The 17,595-nt window shown below is 34.9% G+C and overlaps 1 protein-coding gene across 1 annotated transcript; it reads left to right on the forward strand.

Moving 5' to 3' along the window:
• The first annotated feature begins 769 nt into the window (after positions 1-769).
• LOC138710715 (D site-binding protein-like) lies at positions 770-11,673 on the forward strand. The gene is made up of 2 exons (XM_069841782.1): positions 770-856; positions 8,708-11,673. The coding sequence occupies exon 2, from the start codon at positions 8,730-8,732 to the stop codon at positions 9,843-9,845; it is 1,116 nt and encodes a 371-aa protein (XP_069697883.1). The 5' UTR covers positions 770-856; positions 8,708-8,729; the 3' UTR covers positions 9,846-11,673.
• Positions 11,674-17,595: the final 5,922 nt, after the last annotated feature.

Consider the following 17,595-nt stretch of genomic DNA (forward strand, 5'->3'; position numbering starts at 1 on the left):
ATTTTTTTAACCAAAAAAAGATATAAACCTAATTGCTTTTGCAATTTTATGTTATTAATGTTCATGAGCTTTTTTATAGCTATTTCTTTATTTATTTGAAGGAATTTTTCTTTTATAAATTTCTTACGTATATCTTCAGTATTTTGACACTCAAGAACAATGTGAATGTCATCTTCTCTCCTTCCACACAATGGGCATGTGCCTTGAGGTATATTGCCTCTATTATACGGTAAATGTATATAAGTTACTTTATACATATATACATAAAAGCTTAGTGTATAATCCGTCCTTGAGGTAAATTGCATTAACTAGACATAATATTGTTTCCATTTAAATTATGTAAAGCTTTTTTCTACGCTTAAATTAAATTGAATATGCAAATTGCCTCCATATAAATGTACATGCAACGTTTGAGGCTAAATTCCTACGCTGAGTTACATTACGTTAGTATAAATAGAGCCTTACTATTGAACCATCTGCAGCTGTTGCATTAAGTTTGCTTATGCTCTTGATAACTTGTATTTTATTATAATCAATCGCCGATGACCATCATTTCCTGGTAACATGCTATTTCTGTTAAGATATCAACATTGAAAACAGTGCGTAAGGATAAATGTTTGCAATTCTGTTAGTAATCATACTTTAACCCTGCGAAATGGCACGCGCCACTATTACCGAAAATAACCCCTTCTTCTTACTGGTCCAACCCCCGACACGTTGATTGGTTGGCAAGGGTTGGAGTGTCCGCAATACTTGCTCTGGTGCTGTGGTGACCAGCAGTTAGCATATTGAAGTGTTGGAGTTAAGACGGATCAGCTAGAAGGCTTTTGGCCGTTCTGCAGAAACCCTCTTGCAGGTAACTACTGTAAATTGTTGTGGGAAGATTAATCAAATCCCTGACTTAATTTTTCATTCGTGTCTTCTTTTATTGCGAAGAGGTTTCTCAGAATAAAATTATTTACAAAAATTCTATATGAAAATCTTACGATTATTTTTTCTATGCATATATTAAATGGAGGAATAAATTGTGGTTATAAGTAGTGATTTAACAGTGCGATCGTTTCGAATGAAAGGCACATTCGACTCTATGTATTTTTCCTCAAGTAATTTCACTGTATAGCTAATTACAGCACAGATTTGTCCAGGTAGATCATATTTCACATCCACAATTTTTTTTCTCCGTACCCGTGCTTTCTATTTTTTTTCTCCCAAACTTCGTTGTGTCAAATGAAATTTTTTCCGAATTATTTTCATATTTTGTAACTTAGTTTCTTTTTTTTTTAGATTTTCAATCTAATATTTCTTTCCTTAATATTTGTCAGTCTCAAATTTACAGATTTTTACGCGAAATTTTCTCCACCTGAACTTGTAGATTTATTTCTATGTTCATAATTTTTAATTGACACTAGTAATATTGTTTTCAACAAAATATATCAACGATTTACGGTAAAAGGAGAGAACTACATTTACTTCGTCAGTATTATATAATTCTGAGATACAGTTATAGTGATCATCCACAGTAATGTGTACTTTACCAATAATTTGGTTCACGGTAAAGTACTAATTTTTACTCCACTTGTATTGTATTTTTGGTCCAGGGAGAATACTCGTCTTCTACGAAAACTATTCTGTTATTCACTTATTTATAGTAACTACCGTAGCTGATTATAGCTTAGCCAATTTGGAAATTATAATTAATATCAGTTTTTGTCATAGAATATAGTAAATTTAAAAAGTGGTACAACCCAACGCTTCTTGCAGAGTAATTAATATTTCAAACATTTTTTAGATATGCGGCCTATATAGTTTCTTTTGTAACTTAATTTTATGCAAGATAAATTAATGACAAAAGCATTCAAGCAATTTGAAGTAAATGGTCATTCGAATAAGAAATTGGGGATATTTCATTTTCATGCACATCGTTTTCCAGATGCACGAGCTCGAATACTGAATATGAAGAAAGTTCGTTCAAGAGTTTAGGAGAAAAAGAACAGCACGCCAAAAACTTTCGACATTGGAGATTCAATCTCAAAACGTATAGGCCTAGGCGTATGTTAGTCGAATTTTTAAGGCACCGTAACACTTGCTCTTTATATTTCGTATATAGCAAAGCAAAAGTCAAGAGAATACGTACATTTTTCTGCCTGTGGATTTAGTGTTAATGACTATCTCTAACATACACTCCGTATATGCAATATTTGTAACGGAATCAGAGTTTGTTTAATTCTTAAAAGATGTACATACCAGTTCTATCTATAATTGTCTAAAATGTCTAGTGTACCTGGTACTTTTAATTGTAATTTAGTAGTAATCGAATATCGTTATTTCACTTTAAATCTCCTAATGTATATTCCGCCGATAATTCCAGAAATTACATTTTAGCGGCCTTTTACAGATGAGGAGGCGAGACCTTGCATGTGAGCTGCGAGAGGAAGGAATGAGTTCCCTCAGAAAAAGAGTTTGTTTCATGACGATGAATATTATACGAATCTACCGACACAGAAATTCATCTCAGACTAAAACCCATCTTGAATAAATTTCAGAACACGGATTCCTTCCTTTCCCTCTTACGCCTACTTCAAAATTCCAACCTTGTGCACACAAAATAAATTATTGGCACTGAAAAGTGCCTTTTCGTAAGCATGATGATGCGCATTTGCCAAACGCAGACAAATCTGCTCTTTTTAGTATTTTAAGATATAATTGTCAGTGAGGAATCCTATACTGAAATTTTCCCTAAATAACAACTTCACTGTGTTAACGTTATGTTATGTTACCTGATTGACTAGTTTCGATTTTGTTTGCATCATCCTCTTTAGAATTAAGAGGATGATGCAAACAACATCGAAACTAGTAAATCAGGTAACATAACACTAAAAATGTATAATGTTAACACAGTGAAGTCGTTATTTATTTACTCAAATAACAGTTCATCAGTGATGTATTGTATGGTCATGCCTAGGTATTGAAAGGAGTACAATTTCGAGCTGTTCTTTCCGTTGTAATATGACTAATATGTAATATGTAATCATTTGTTGCTACCCACTTTCCTTTTCTGAAGACCATTTGCAGTTCTTCCTTTCATTTCCCTATAGTGTCTTTCTGCCAATCGCAACCTTGGTGCAAATTCTCTTTGTCTCTGGACCCTAGAACCATATCGTTAACGTACATGTGAACATTGTTTTGTTAGACTGTTGTCTTAATCGCTTGTATAGTGTCGGCGATTACGACGACATTGAAGCGCAGTGGACTGAGTGTCACTTCAAACACAGATCACTTTGAGTGATTTATTTCAATGTGTTCACTGAGTTGTTTAACTATTCCTTTGTTAAAGACAAGTATATTTCTTACAGTTCTTGTAAGGTGTTGTTTGGGTCTTTTATGGTTCCAGATTTCCTTATCAGTAATCTTCCGTGTAGCAGGCCAAAAACTTGGTGTAAAGGTAAAGTCATCCCCCTTTGCATGCAGTGTTCGTAGTAATCAACCATAATTTACACCTCGGCAAATGTGTGCTACTCTTGAGAATGCTATTTCGGAAATAGAAGTTCACGGAGTAAGCGGCAGATTAAGGCTTCCACTTGCACAGACAATCAGCATTAATGACGATAGCGATGTCAATCTTACGTTCCCGCCGCTTTTATCCCCAAAGGAAATAACCCTTGCATTCATCTCTGTTAGAGGTAGAATAAACCCTACAGCTATAGTGCGGCCGAAAGAATAATAATTAGGTGAATGGAAAAAATCCATAACCCCATCGAGAATCGAACCTGCGATCTTCCGGCTTGCAGCGTTATGCCTTCACCACAACGCTACCGGTATCGCGCGGGTCAAAAGCTTGGTGTGTCTATGAAAATTGTATATATTATAATTTCCCTCTTTCGTAAAGTAGAGCTCTTATGGCATATCATTGATCACATTTTCAACTGCTTGCAGAATGCCTCTTCCTTTCATAAATCTTTTGGTAATTGTGAGTGTATTCATTTTGTCGAACTGTTGGTTAAAATCTTTCTAAAGCCTTAGAAAATATTGCATTTGAGTCACTTCGTTTCCCTTTGCCATTTATCGTTAATAGTCACGGTATATGCATTTTGTTGAACTTATTTATTCAGTTCTTCAGGATCACGTGGGATATAGATCTTCAGTGAGACATATATCTGTCTCTGGTTATGTATTTCAACGCTATTATTACCTCTTTCGTTTCTATGTGGTTATTTTTGTGTACTTTTCTTCTGTTTTTTAATATAATTTCATATGCAGAACTATTTCTCCATATGTTCAGAATCTTTTTTGTTGTTTAGTCAATTGTCCGAAGACAGGTCTGAACCTCACAAGTGATACCAACAAGGCACCACTTATGAGGCAACTAGGCCAGGAGATAATGGGGTAGGGTGGCCAGTTCCTTTCCTCCTCCATTGTATATATCGCCGATTAGCTACATATTACACTAATCAGACTTCAGATAAATAAATAAATAAATAAATTTAGCCTGCTAGATCCCGTAAGGACAGGGGCCTCCTGATTGACAGGGCTTGGCTCAGTTACACTGATATCACTCCTTAAGACTTCAGATGCATACAAACAATTGTTATTCCTCTGACACAGGTCAAGTGAGCTGTACTGCCTGATAATAATGTACATGTCAGCCAGAACCTCAATCAGAAGCATAAAAATCTTTATGAAGTATTTATTCCAAGTGTTCATGTTTATGGTTTGACTCGTGTGTCTATTCCTAGGCTCTAAAGAAACGAAAATATCTTTCAGAGGTGATTCTATCTCTTTCCTTCTCTTTCGATATATTAGGATTCTTGTGACGTGACTACGTCTTTACTGCAGAAACAACCGAGCAAATTGTCACATTTTGTGTGTAACAGGAAGTTCATGAAGTCTCCGTTAGATGCTGCAGTACCAAAGAGCACGCGTGCTACCATCTGTCGGGTGTTGTGTAACCTACTGCAACAATCAAACACAATACAATACTCTACAAAGGTATGGAAAGAATCTACCTAATCACACGAGAGGTGTAACTTCAGAAACAAATGAAAACAAAGGCTTGTGGTTGTAAATATTATTCTCTCCGGACATTGACTATTTGAGTCACAAATTATGTTATACTAGCGGCTTGTGCAGCAAATGCTGCTGCAAACTAAGTTCGTTAGACGTTCAAATAAAATTTTTTTCAGATTTATTTTCAATGAAGAATATTTGTCTTTTTGATAGTTATTCGCTTCCATAATAATGAAACATACTCCCTCTGAATGGATTTTTTTAGGCCAAATACTTTTTCTTGAACCTATCCAACTTCAGTTTTTGAGTTTCAACGCGAAAATGCAAGTATCAATGTCAGGACGATAGCAGTAGCTATTTCAGGTCATTGTGGATTGTAAGCAAAAGTTAAAAAAAATGTCAGGTTTGCTAAGCTTTCCAACAATAGCATTTTCGTATATCTGCTGCATGTAGAACTTGAAATGTAGAGCGTAAAATCATTTTATCCTACTAAGAGATCTTGCTGAAATGATTTGGAGACTACAAAATTTTCTAGGCCTCTTATTTTATCAGTAAGTAATATATTTCTATCTTTCCTTAGGAAATGTAATTTTTGCGCTCTGTCGAGCCAATATTGAAGACAATGACACATATAAATATCTGCACTACACCGCCATTAAGTATATGAAAAAGACCCAACCCCACTGGTTTAATAAGTATAAAAAATATTTGATTTTTAATAACAATATTATTATCTTACTTGAGTTTTGTAGTTGTATATAGCAGTCACTCGGTAAATTATAGAAATGAAGATCTAAATTAAGATATTCTCTACATTTACTTGCATAACCTCAAAACGTTTCACTTTCATATCATCAATATAGCATTAATATGTATAATTAATGAAAAATAGTCACATCATGATATTAACTATAATAATATTTAATTTCTAATGGTAATAATGTCATCAAACCACCTCAAGTTTCGTAGATTTGAATATCCAATACACAGCTGTACTCAGAAAATTAAACACTGCAGAATCAGTTTTTAATAACAAATTGAGCTCTAAATATGTCGGCAATCCTGCAGGTTATGGCCTTCGTGTAATAGCCTATTGTTTATTGTAGTGTGTGTTTTGTTCTGAAATTCAATCAAGTCGGCCGTGATTCAATAAAATTAGTTCTCAAAACTGACAACAGATGGATTTTGGAAAATAGGAAAATTGTGTAGGAAAATTGACATTTCACTGAAAATTACTACTTTTCCGAAAAACTTTGGATGCCAGGCATGAAAATGAGGGGTCACTCATTAAAATCCGTTGAGCCGTTTTCCCGTAATTTCCATTACCAGTTCAAATTATATAGCACTTCATAATATAATTCTCTAGATCTGCAGGAATCAAAGATCAGGGTAATGTAGGCTACATACACGATTTAACTGAAACAATGTAAAACAGATCTTGAGATTAAGCCTTTAGCTGGACAAAGACAATCTTAGCTAATATTCTAAGCAACTGAAAAATCTAGTTTTTTCTACTCCCGTACTAAAATGTTCTTGTGCGAAATGAGGTTAATTTAGATACAGAATTTTTTCATTGCCGTGGTTATGGCGTCTAGGCATAAGCCTACATTGTCGCTTACAGTGTTTTGTTTCTCACTATTTCAGCCGGATATGTTTTCTCACGCCACTGGAATCAAATTAGAGGCTTATTGCATACAACTCAACTAAAACAATGTTAAGAACTGCGAGATTCAAGTTTAGCTAAATGAAGATTAACTTTCTTATCAGTTTCTCTAATGATAAGACTAAAACTCAGAATCGTGCCGATAGCACTTATCCGAGTAAAACAATGTTAACATTTAGGGGAAAATTATTTTTTCTAAGGAAAGTATTCATTTGGGACTAATACGGTATTAGAATTTTTTGTTGTATTCTCTCCGAGGAATAAGCTGTTAAATTCTGTGTAGTTACTTACGCTATATTACTCATATTTTCATCCTGTATACCTGATGGCTATTTTAGCTCTTTGTTTTACATAGAACTCGAGACATCTTTCACCTGAAACAGAACAGAACAAGAAAACCCTTAATTAAAATAGGAAGTCGCTTATACATCTTCTAACCTACGCATGGTCAAAGACGTTACATAATATTACCGCGCGTGATTTAGTTTCATTTGGTATTAGAGCCACTTTTGTTTGGAAGGGAAAGTGAATTCCCTGCGGATATGGGAAAAAAAAACCTCTGTGTATAAATTGCTTTCCAAATTAACGTAACCCTATCATTATGAAAATCAACAAAATGAGTGTTATATTTTTTTTGTTAAATATATTTTTCTGCACATGTCGCAGTTCCTTCCTCGCTACAGATTTGAAGAAGTGGGAAGAACCTAGATCAGAAAGAATCAATCTTTGCAATGAAGAATGATCTGCTTTCGACATTTGGTTGTAAAGATTTGTTCAATGTGGTATCGTTGATAAAATTAAGATTTAATTTAAAATGAGTTGGGCCTACCATCGTTTCATATTTCTATCAACATTAAATACCAATTTTTACTAGCATGGTAGTATTACAAGCAATTACAATATGCGAAGAGCTATAATATGATGGGAATCTGTGCAAAATTAATGTTACATCTCCTTACACCGTATATCTTACTGAAATTGGTAATCTTATTTTCTTCGGGTTATAAGCAATGCAGTGCTCACAATGAAACCTTTGTGCACTTGTTTCGTTACAATGTAGACCCTATTTTCTTTTCTTTTTTTTTTCTTCTATATTATGTATGTATGTATGTATGTATTTTTAAGTAGGTTATTTTACGACACTGTATCAACATCTCAGGTTATTTAGCGTCTGAATGATATGAAGGTGATAATGACGGTGAAATGAGTCCGAGGTCCAGCATCGAAAGTTACCCAGCATTTGCTCATATTGGGTTGAGGGAAAATCCCGGAAAAAAACCTCATCCAGGTAACTTGCCCCTACTGGGAATCGAACCCAGGCCACCTGGTTTCGTGGCCAGACGTGCTAGCCGTTACTCCACAGGTGTGGACATGTATGTATATACCTACGTGAATAAGTCCTCAAAATCAGACCAATACATGGGGTACCAGAACGGAAACTTCAATGTAATGATGTAACGTTTCAGAGTGATCTATTCCGATACCATAACTTCGTGACAAATAACACGATTGAAATAAATGTGAGCCTCGTTCGATTGGGTATACTACTACGATGCCAGCATAAACGTGGTGGGGCTTGCGGCGACTGGCGGCCATTTTGGGCGTGCGCGAAAATGTCCGGTCAGTAGAACTATTTCTCCTGACTCCGATCAGCTAGCATTTTGATTTTGGTGCCAAACGAAAGATCTCGCCCAGATCTACCGATACATATTCACATAAAACCTATGGCTGTGCCTACACCAATTTTTTTTGCAATTTTTATATCTTTTAACTTTTATCTCCTTCAGACAGTAAATAATAGCTCAAGAAAATAACTACAAGCAGGAGGTCATTGATAACACGATAAAGAAGTAAAGTGTTGCATAACTCCTGAAAATTGTATTGGCTAATGTGTGTTATCTGCATGATAACTGATTTCTTGTGTTTGGTCAGTTGTAATCGAATAAAAGAAATTTTGTTCTCTTCTATTTTGTTAATTTTTTTTTTATATAGTATAATCTTAATGAAATCTAATATAATTGATATTTCCTTTCTTTTCAGAATTACTTTGGTTTCCGACATCATGGAACCACTATCGTACGAGTATATAGAGGCTACAATGAAATCTCTTACAGATCCTTCAGTAGAAGATATTGAATGTCAACGTAAAAGATACCCGCCACCTCCCCATCATATAATCGCTGAAGGTGATATACTGGATCTTAGCATACGTAGTCTATGTGGTTCTAGAACAGAGAACAGTGTACCCTCACCATCTCATGCTGTTTCTGAAAACAATGGTACCTCAGGAGCACCAAATTCTGTACCTCCTTCAGAAATAACCTCAACTCTTTATGCACAACCAGTGCTAGCTCCTGCACCTCCAGGTGCCCCATACCCTTATGTCATGGTGCGACCAGTTACCTTGCCCGTGAGAACTACACATACGATAATGCCAGCGGATGCAAAAGGATATTTCTGTTATCGTTCATTGCCTATAAGTGAAGCTCCGGTAGCAATACCTAATCCAGCAGCAATTCAACCAGTGACAACACCTCAACCAGTAGTAACTCCTCAGCAAGTGGTAACTCCTCAACCAATAGTAACTCCTCAACCAGAACTAACTCCTCAACCAATTCCATCACCAGATAATGCGACATCAAGTTCATCAGATATGAGTATCACACCAGAACAATCAGCAATTACCACTACGACTACTATTGGTGCTGGATTACAACCGCCACCATTTCTTATGAATCCTGTTCCGTTACTTCCACTTACAAGTTCATTTGACAGTCAAACAAAGAAGAACACAAGACCATTCAAAGCAATCTCTCTTACTCTGGGAGAAGAAGATGAAAAGAAGTATCAAGTATTTAGACAAAAGGTGCTGGAACGAGTGCATACAAGCTATAAGAAAGCTCGTATGGCAAATAAGAGTCCTACAAGTCCTCAGCCATCTTCTTCATCCTCAGAAGGAACATCAAAGGACGGGAAAGACGCTGCTTACTGGGAGAGGCGAAAAAAGAATAATGAAGCTGCAAAGAGATCCAGAGATGCTCGTAGGGCCAAAGAAGATGAACTTGCAATCCGAACGTCTTTCTTGGAACAGGAAAATTTGCTGTTGAAGCTACAGATGTGGGAAATGACCAATAGGGGCAGGAGTTATGTGCAAAAACATGGTATGAGTGACATTTAAGTCAGAGTAAGAGTTTTGTGCTTTATATTTTAGGAGATTAAATTATTTTCTTAAGGGGACACTCAACTATATTTTGGAACTTTTTTCCTATTTGACCAATCTTTTTCAAATTTGGAGAAAAAGTTTAATATACACATGGAAAGTAACATGCAAAATCTCAGCTCATTAGATCCAATACTTTTCAAAATAAAAAATGTTTCAATTTTTAATCAATCATTAATTGAAATATCACTTTTAATTATCATTTTTTATTTTTTGGCTTTGTGCATTTGACTGTGACTTCTCAATGAATAGGGGAAGAATTCTACATATTGATTTAGTTCTGTCACGTAAATTAGTGTAGAAATTTAATTTTTCATTTCTATGACACTTTTTCTCCAATTTTTTAGTTGAGTGTCCCCTTAAGATACAAATATCTCATTGTCATTTATATGTACAGTGTGTCCCATGGTACGAAACAGGCTGGCAGACCACTACTCTGTGTCGTAACAATTAGACACAATCGCTACGGACACATTCATTTTTATTTCTCACACAACGAACATACTCTTGATTGTTCAAATTTCGTTGCAATATCCTTATTAGCTGTAAAATTAAAACAGTCGGCCTGTTTCCTATCTTGGAGTAGTGGAGCTGACAGAATATGAGCAATGCTTAAAAGTACTCTACAACTTCCTGTATTTGAATCAACTTTTAAGCACACAATATTTTAATATTATAAAGAAATGTTTGGAACTAAACATATATTCAACGATTATATATTCTTCATGAACATTTACAAATTTTGTGCAAAAAAATATTTAATGTATGTTTTTAAATGTTTTGGAAGAACATTGTAAATTGTTAAGCTCTGTTATAACAATATTACTTAAGACAAGAAAACACCGACAGCGATTATATCATTTTGCAAATGTTCTCTAGATAGATGAAGAATCAGTTGAAACAAATAAGTAATGTTTCCGATAATTAAAAATTCACAAAAATAATTCGTTCTTTAAATTTCTTTTAATAATATCATTTATTTTATTAACAAAGGTAACTGTTAAATTTCAATTACTATAACAGTCACGCACTAAGGGATTAAATACTGTACTATTCTCTTGACATAATAACTCAATTTTAACTAGCAGTATAAGTAAAAATTAAAAAGTTTATTGTTTTAATATTCACTTTTAATTCTTTCTATAACAAGGCCAATCTTAGTTACTGTTCAGTATTGATGAATACAAATGCAAATATCTTCTTCATACTTTCTTCTTGTGTACAAACGGTGAAAAGCAAGGGACTTCAGTTATTAGCTTTTAGATCTCTGTATATGTCCAATTAATTTTGTTTCCTTGTGTTTTTTTAACATTTCTCTTTTAAAGTGTTTTATCTTTTCTTAATTTCAGTCTTGAAATTTATCTTAGAAATGTTTCATATTTTTGGATAGCATGAGTCGGTAACACTAACGAATAAAATGCGAACACTCAAGTCCTGTGCCATAACTCCATGGTCTAAGGTGTCATGCCTTGAACAAACAGTATGGAATTAGTACTCATTTAGAGTCCTAATGGGAGAAGAAATGCTCATGGAATTTTGGCCAATGTATGAGACCAGTGCGCACCCAATGAATTTGGGGAGCTACAATGAGTAGTGAAATCCGGTTTCGTAAGTGAACTGTAACAGATGGGAGGATCATTATACTGATCACACATCACACCTGTATACTGATTGAATGATCGTTTACCTTTGCTATGAACATGAGACCAGCAGTCAGTTTATCGGTCTTGACCCTTCATGCACTGTCATTCTGTGGATTGTTTGTAAATACTGAAATACTTTTAAAAATCTCTATTATGCGGGAATTCTTTTTTTTTTTCTTTAATTTCAACACGAAAAATTTGAGTGCGTCCATTATGCAGATAAATACGGTATTCAAAATTTGTTTTAATTTTCGCACAAGAAATTCTTGTATTGCTATTTGATAGGTTTATTATGTAGAAATATCAGGGTTGGTATGCCACACCAATACCTCTCCAGTAGCCTTCTAGTAGAGCATGGGCTCATTCTGAAAACCCTGCTATTGGCTGGATTGATATTTGTGGTGGACAAGATGAGAGAGCCACTAGCATAGCTTAGGTGGACGGCACGTTTGTCTGCTGATCCGGAGTTGCATTTGGGTGTGGATTAGATTCCTTCTTGGGTTCATTACCTGGTTTGGTTCTTTCCCACGTTTTCCCCAACCATAAGGTGAATATCAGGAAATCTGTGGCAAATTTTTGGCCTTAGCTCGCTAAATACTGTCTTGATGTCATCAATTACATCAATGCTAAATAACCTAGTAGTTGATACAGTATCGTTAAGTAACCAACTGAAAGAAATTGGAGATGATGACTTCCAGAGTTCTCCTGTATTTCTCAATTTCACAAAAATATCCAAGAATGCCTATGACGAGACTTGACACCTTGAGATTGGTTATATAATATGGTGACTGTTGAGTAACTGCCTGAGCCTATCTTTGTGTCATCTCCGAGGTTGCAAGTACAAGGGAATCCATATGCACCTCCTCCATAAAAAGATATCATCACCTGCAAGGCAAAGATCATAAGCACCATTTTACTAACTTTACAGGAGAGGCAATTACGATACTTATTCAACATGGTGGTGAATACAATAGTGAAAGTTTAAATAAACTTATAAAAGAAAAAAAAAGAAATTGTTGGTGCTCACAGAACTTATACAGTCGATGTGCAGTGCTGGTAGGTTAGGCCAGTCTTCTCCTATCACTTAAATCTAACTTAAATATAAGGACAACACCCTCAAGCCACACATTTCAAGGAACAAATTCCTAACCAAATAGGTACTCATTTTCGGTGAAAGTGGTGTTTGCAATACTTTGTCTTGCAGGGGACGATATATGCTACATAATTGAATTTCATACACTGAATTACACTGTTATCAATCCGCATATTGTATAAGTATGATAGGAATGCTTTAATAGCATATTCTCTCTAACAAGTTCAGGATTGGTTAATTGGACTGTTGGCACAATTTGATAAATTTTGCTTGAAGATTAGGTATGAGCTAAGTATAAAAATGTAAGTGTAAAGGATATTGTGTAATTATGACCTTCTGTTAAACTGGGCTGAAATATTGTACAACCATAACTATGTCTGAGAGAAAAAATGTAGAACTGTAATAATTTTTAAAGTTATTTTTGTATTTATTTATTATATGGGAAGCAGTTTAAATAACTCTATGATAACTGAACGTCTTTCATCTGTTCTGTATTTTCTGAGTATTGTATTTTCAACATGTAGAAGTAGCAACAGTGTAATTTTATAGTTAATCATGTTGATCTTGTTCTTATTAGAAGCAATTTAACAATTTTAAAATCAATTTGACATATACCTCTGTTTCTGTAGTTTATGAATGTGTAAGAATGTATGAACAAAGATTTAAAAATTTAGAGCTAACAAAAATATTTTATCATAAATGTATTAGGTGCATTCTTGTAGGATATTTACCAGCAGCATAAGAGTAAATTTTTTTATGCAATTTAATTATTGCAACTAGTCAATTATAAACCACTTATTTTCAGACTACTGAGATGGGGAAAAGTTCTGACTCTTACAATTTTATGTGGCTTGAAAGTTAATAGCATAGAGATGATTTCATTAACCACTTTACTTTCCATGTGTGAGTAACCTATATATGCCATTAACACTTAAAAAAAAAAAAAGATAGCATCCAAATGCATTGGTTGCTTCATTTTTTAATAATTTTCTATAGTATCTTATTGACATGATGTTCAGTCGTCCTCCACATCTTATGTAAGACATGTCAATTTGAGGACAAGTGAGAAAAAATATACGGGTAAATATTTAATTTGAATTGATTTTCTGCTGCACATTAAAGCAATATGTAATCAAAATGGCGCTGTGTGGACAAATCAGGGATACAATGTATACTTTATGTTCATGTTTCATAGATGTACATTTATTTTATATAGTATATTATGTGAATTTTGAATAAAATTATATTTATCGACTTCCTATATATTTATGAACGTATTTAAAATGTATTTTAATAAATACTTAGATTTCAAAGATATTTATTTAATTTTCTTGATATAATACATAAGATTACACTGGTGTTTGTGAATTCCAAGCATTACTTCAGGTAAAAATATGTGATTGTAATATTTGTTTTAAAGATTCCCGAGTTTGATGAAATCTTAGCAACATCTTTAAATGCGGAATTACATTTTGTTAGTAAGGTAATAGAGTCTGGTCAAAATTGCACTGCCAAATACTTCATTTTTCTAATTAGGTACCTATCCTATTCATATGTTCTTGCAGTCCTATTGTGTCTTATGCAATTCATTGTAAAAAAATAACCCTACTATACTCTTGATAATGAACTCAACCCTAATTTGATTTGGAAAAATTATTTACTTGTGGAAAGTCAAATTAACCATCATCACTACACAACCACCATCGGTTATGATCACAAATGTTCAAGATATAGCATTTTGAGTTATTCTGAAAGTCAAAGTTTAAAACTGATCTCACTTTCGTCCTGTCTTCCACTGTGGCAAATTGAATATGGAACTCTTCCCCAATGAGACCCTAATGTGTCTGAAGAAACTATTGAAATGTGCCCAAAAAAAGCTGAACCATTGAGCAAGCTGTAATACCTAAGGGGGAATCCTCGTGCCAACCCCACTTTACAATACCTCTTCTGCTTTTGCCTGAAGTTTTGCTTTTAATTTCTTCAAAAAAGAAAACAAAGCATTGGATTTTTTTTTTCAAATACTGACAATGAAGTCATTTTTAAGAAATCGAGAATATTTGTAGATATATAACCTTGGTGATGTGAAATAACAGAAATTTGTTTTCTGTATTAATTGACAAGTTGTTTTCTGAAATTATAAAACCATTATTATCATTATTATATATACTTTCAACTTGTCTGAAATCTTAACCTTAATATGACTTTCAAATTTTTATTTTCGTTTGTAGAGGTGCAAGCTATTGAAATTAAGTTCAATTCTCCCCCACTACCAGCACTAGAGATTTCTATTTCTAAAAGTAATAATGCCGAAATCATGGTTATGTCAGCCATTGTGAGGTACCAATATTGAATATGAGATAATGGATTCCTAATATGAGAGAAGGTCTGATATTAGAAGTGCTTTACATAAAGAATTAAAGAATATTCAACACTGAATAACCTTTTCTGTTGGGAGCATCATTAAAAATTACATATAGACTGGCCAATAAGCAGTCAGTGATTGATTGTATAGCCATCTAGAGACAAGTACTGGTATCTTGCTTACGGAATCTATTTCTCACTAATCTTCGCAATGCTGGATAGTTCAGCTGGTAATGTAACTGGTTGCAGACTTGAATGTTCTGAGTCCAATCCTGAGTGGTGATGGTATTTTTCTCATAACTAAATTTTCCATTCAGTCTTCTATCAAATTGATTACTGGCCTTTCCCTAGAGTGGTGATGGTGATAGTGGTAGTAGTGATGGTGATGATGATGATGATGATGATGATGATGATGATGATGATGATGATGATGATGAAAATCCATTGGGGTGCTCTGGTGATCCCTCAATGGAATATTTACAGTGGATTTTTGGTAGGTTAGGCCAGTCTTCTCCTATCACTTAAATCTAACTTAAATATAAGGACAACACCCTCAAGCCACACATTTAAAGGAACAAATTCCTAACCAATGAAAAATGTGAAAAATCTCTTGGCTAGGAGACAGCATTATTAACCATTAGACCAGGGATTCTCAAACTGTATATGTACCATGATGCCGGTCTTTGTCTCGGGTGTCATGCAAAGTTTCAGTACATACCGTACATACTATATGTATATAGTAGGGGCCTACCTATTTTATTCTAATTTTGTAATTTTACATTTAAAAGTATACAAACTAGTAATGCAAATGGATATTTTCTTTAAAAAATACCACCAAATCGAATTTGGGAAATTTTTTGAGGGGTGGTGGGGAGTACAGAAGTGTCTCACAAAAAATGTGACATGTGAAAGGTGGAACTGTCTCAAAAAGCTTGAAAACTGAGACCAAGTGGTTGGTCTTCCCTGGGGTACAGCCAATCAGAGCATGGTACAACCACGTCACGTCATTCTGTAGTTCCGAGCTCAAGAAAGCATGGAGCTCTACCTATAAGAAGCATCTACACAGTTAAACTTTAAGCATTCAAGCAATGCATGCAAGAGTGAATGAAATGCATTCAATTGTGCATGCATTTTTCCACTAAAAATGAGAGTGCATGCGACAATTGAAAGCTACCCTTCGACAGTGGGTATCTTATGCTTATTTCATTCAACAGTAGCATGTAGTGAGCAGCTGATTGTTTTAGGTGACCGTGAATAAACTGAAAATTCTTTTGTTTGATGATGGTGGACCTTTTAAGCTAAAAATGGTGGCAAGTACGATTAGCTTTATTGAAGATTATCACAAATACGAGTGCCTATGGAGTGTTCAACCACAATTTTGTGAATCAAGTAGGCCTAAGTATTAGTCCACCGCTGTGGAGTGACGGTTAGCGTGTCTGGTCGTGAAACGAGCATGCCTGGGTTCAAATCCTGGTTGGGACAAGTTAACTCCGGGTTTTTCCTGGGTTTTCCCTCAACCAATTGAAGCAGAATTGCTCGGTAACTTTCAGCATTGGACCTCAGACTCATTTCACCATAATTAATTCACATAATATCATCATCATCATCATCCATACATTAACCTGGGTTAAGTTCAAAATGTGGCATGCTGTACTTGTACAAGAGTGTGGCTGTTCGGCTACTCAATCATTCACAGAAGAGGAGTGGTAAGCACAATAAGCCTCGGGCTGCAGTGCAAGCCTTCGGGTCCCTTCTCCGTGCAAGAAAAATAAAAAGAAAGACCTAAGTATTGGATTGATAATTAGTATTTATTAATTAGTACTGAAGATGAAATTCAACACGGCACACCATGTAGACACAAAAATTGCACGCATCTTAATGTTAGTTTTCAACTTGATTCTTTCAATATTCTCTCCAGATTGCATGCGCAAACCCTATACTTGTTTTTTTTTTTTAAGATGGGACATGACAGGAGCGTTGCGTTCGGAAAAACAACTGAATGTCACACAGCTGTTGCTATGGTAACAACGGTTGAGTTGCCAAACTTACAATTCCCACATGGCGAGTGCTTAATAGCTCTGTTGGCGACATTCATTGTGCACACAATGTTAACATTGGTACGTTTCGTGTTTGATTCTCTGTCGATTTTGTATTGTTTTCTTACCTTCGCGTCAATTGTCAATTAATGTTTTAATGTCAGCCATCTTAACGACAATTGCTAGTTTCCATCAGCTGGCAGCATGGTAGTCCATATTGGCAACATGGCACTGTAGTTCCAAGCTCGGCCGCTTAACTGTCATGTCCCATCTTTCAAAAAAACAAGTATAGATCATATATACCCAGATTGCTCGGCCTTATAGGCTTTGACGGTAACAACTTTGGTCAGGTTTACTATGCTGCCATCTAGTTGTCACATAAGGAGTCACGTCATAAATCCCATTTGAATTGCATTAGCGACTGTACTGCAATCTCGTGTTCGTTTACGGCGGACGGGTGGCGATCCTGGCGGTTGTTCTCTTCAAAATCCTACCGAATTTAACATTGGGATGATCAATCTGTTATAATAAGTGAATTCGCTCCAGTACCGGTAGCAATTCGAATCCTAATTAAC

Source organism: Periplaneta americana, chromosome 12, assembly GCF_040183065.1.
Source record: "Periplaneta americana isolate PAMFEO1 chromosome 12, P.americana_PAMFEO1_priV1, whole genome shotgun sequence".
NCBI lineage: Eukaryota > Metazoa > Arthropoda > Insecta > Blattodea > Blattidae > Periplaneta > Periplaneta americana.

What these genes read in the sequence shown, in the direction of transcription:
- LOC138710715 (XM_069841782.1), top strand. Translation starts at nt 8,730, where the DNA reads ATGGAACCACTATCGTACGAGTATATAGAGGCTACAATGAAATCTCTT.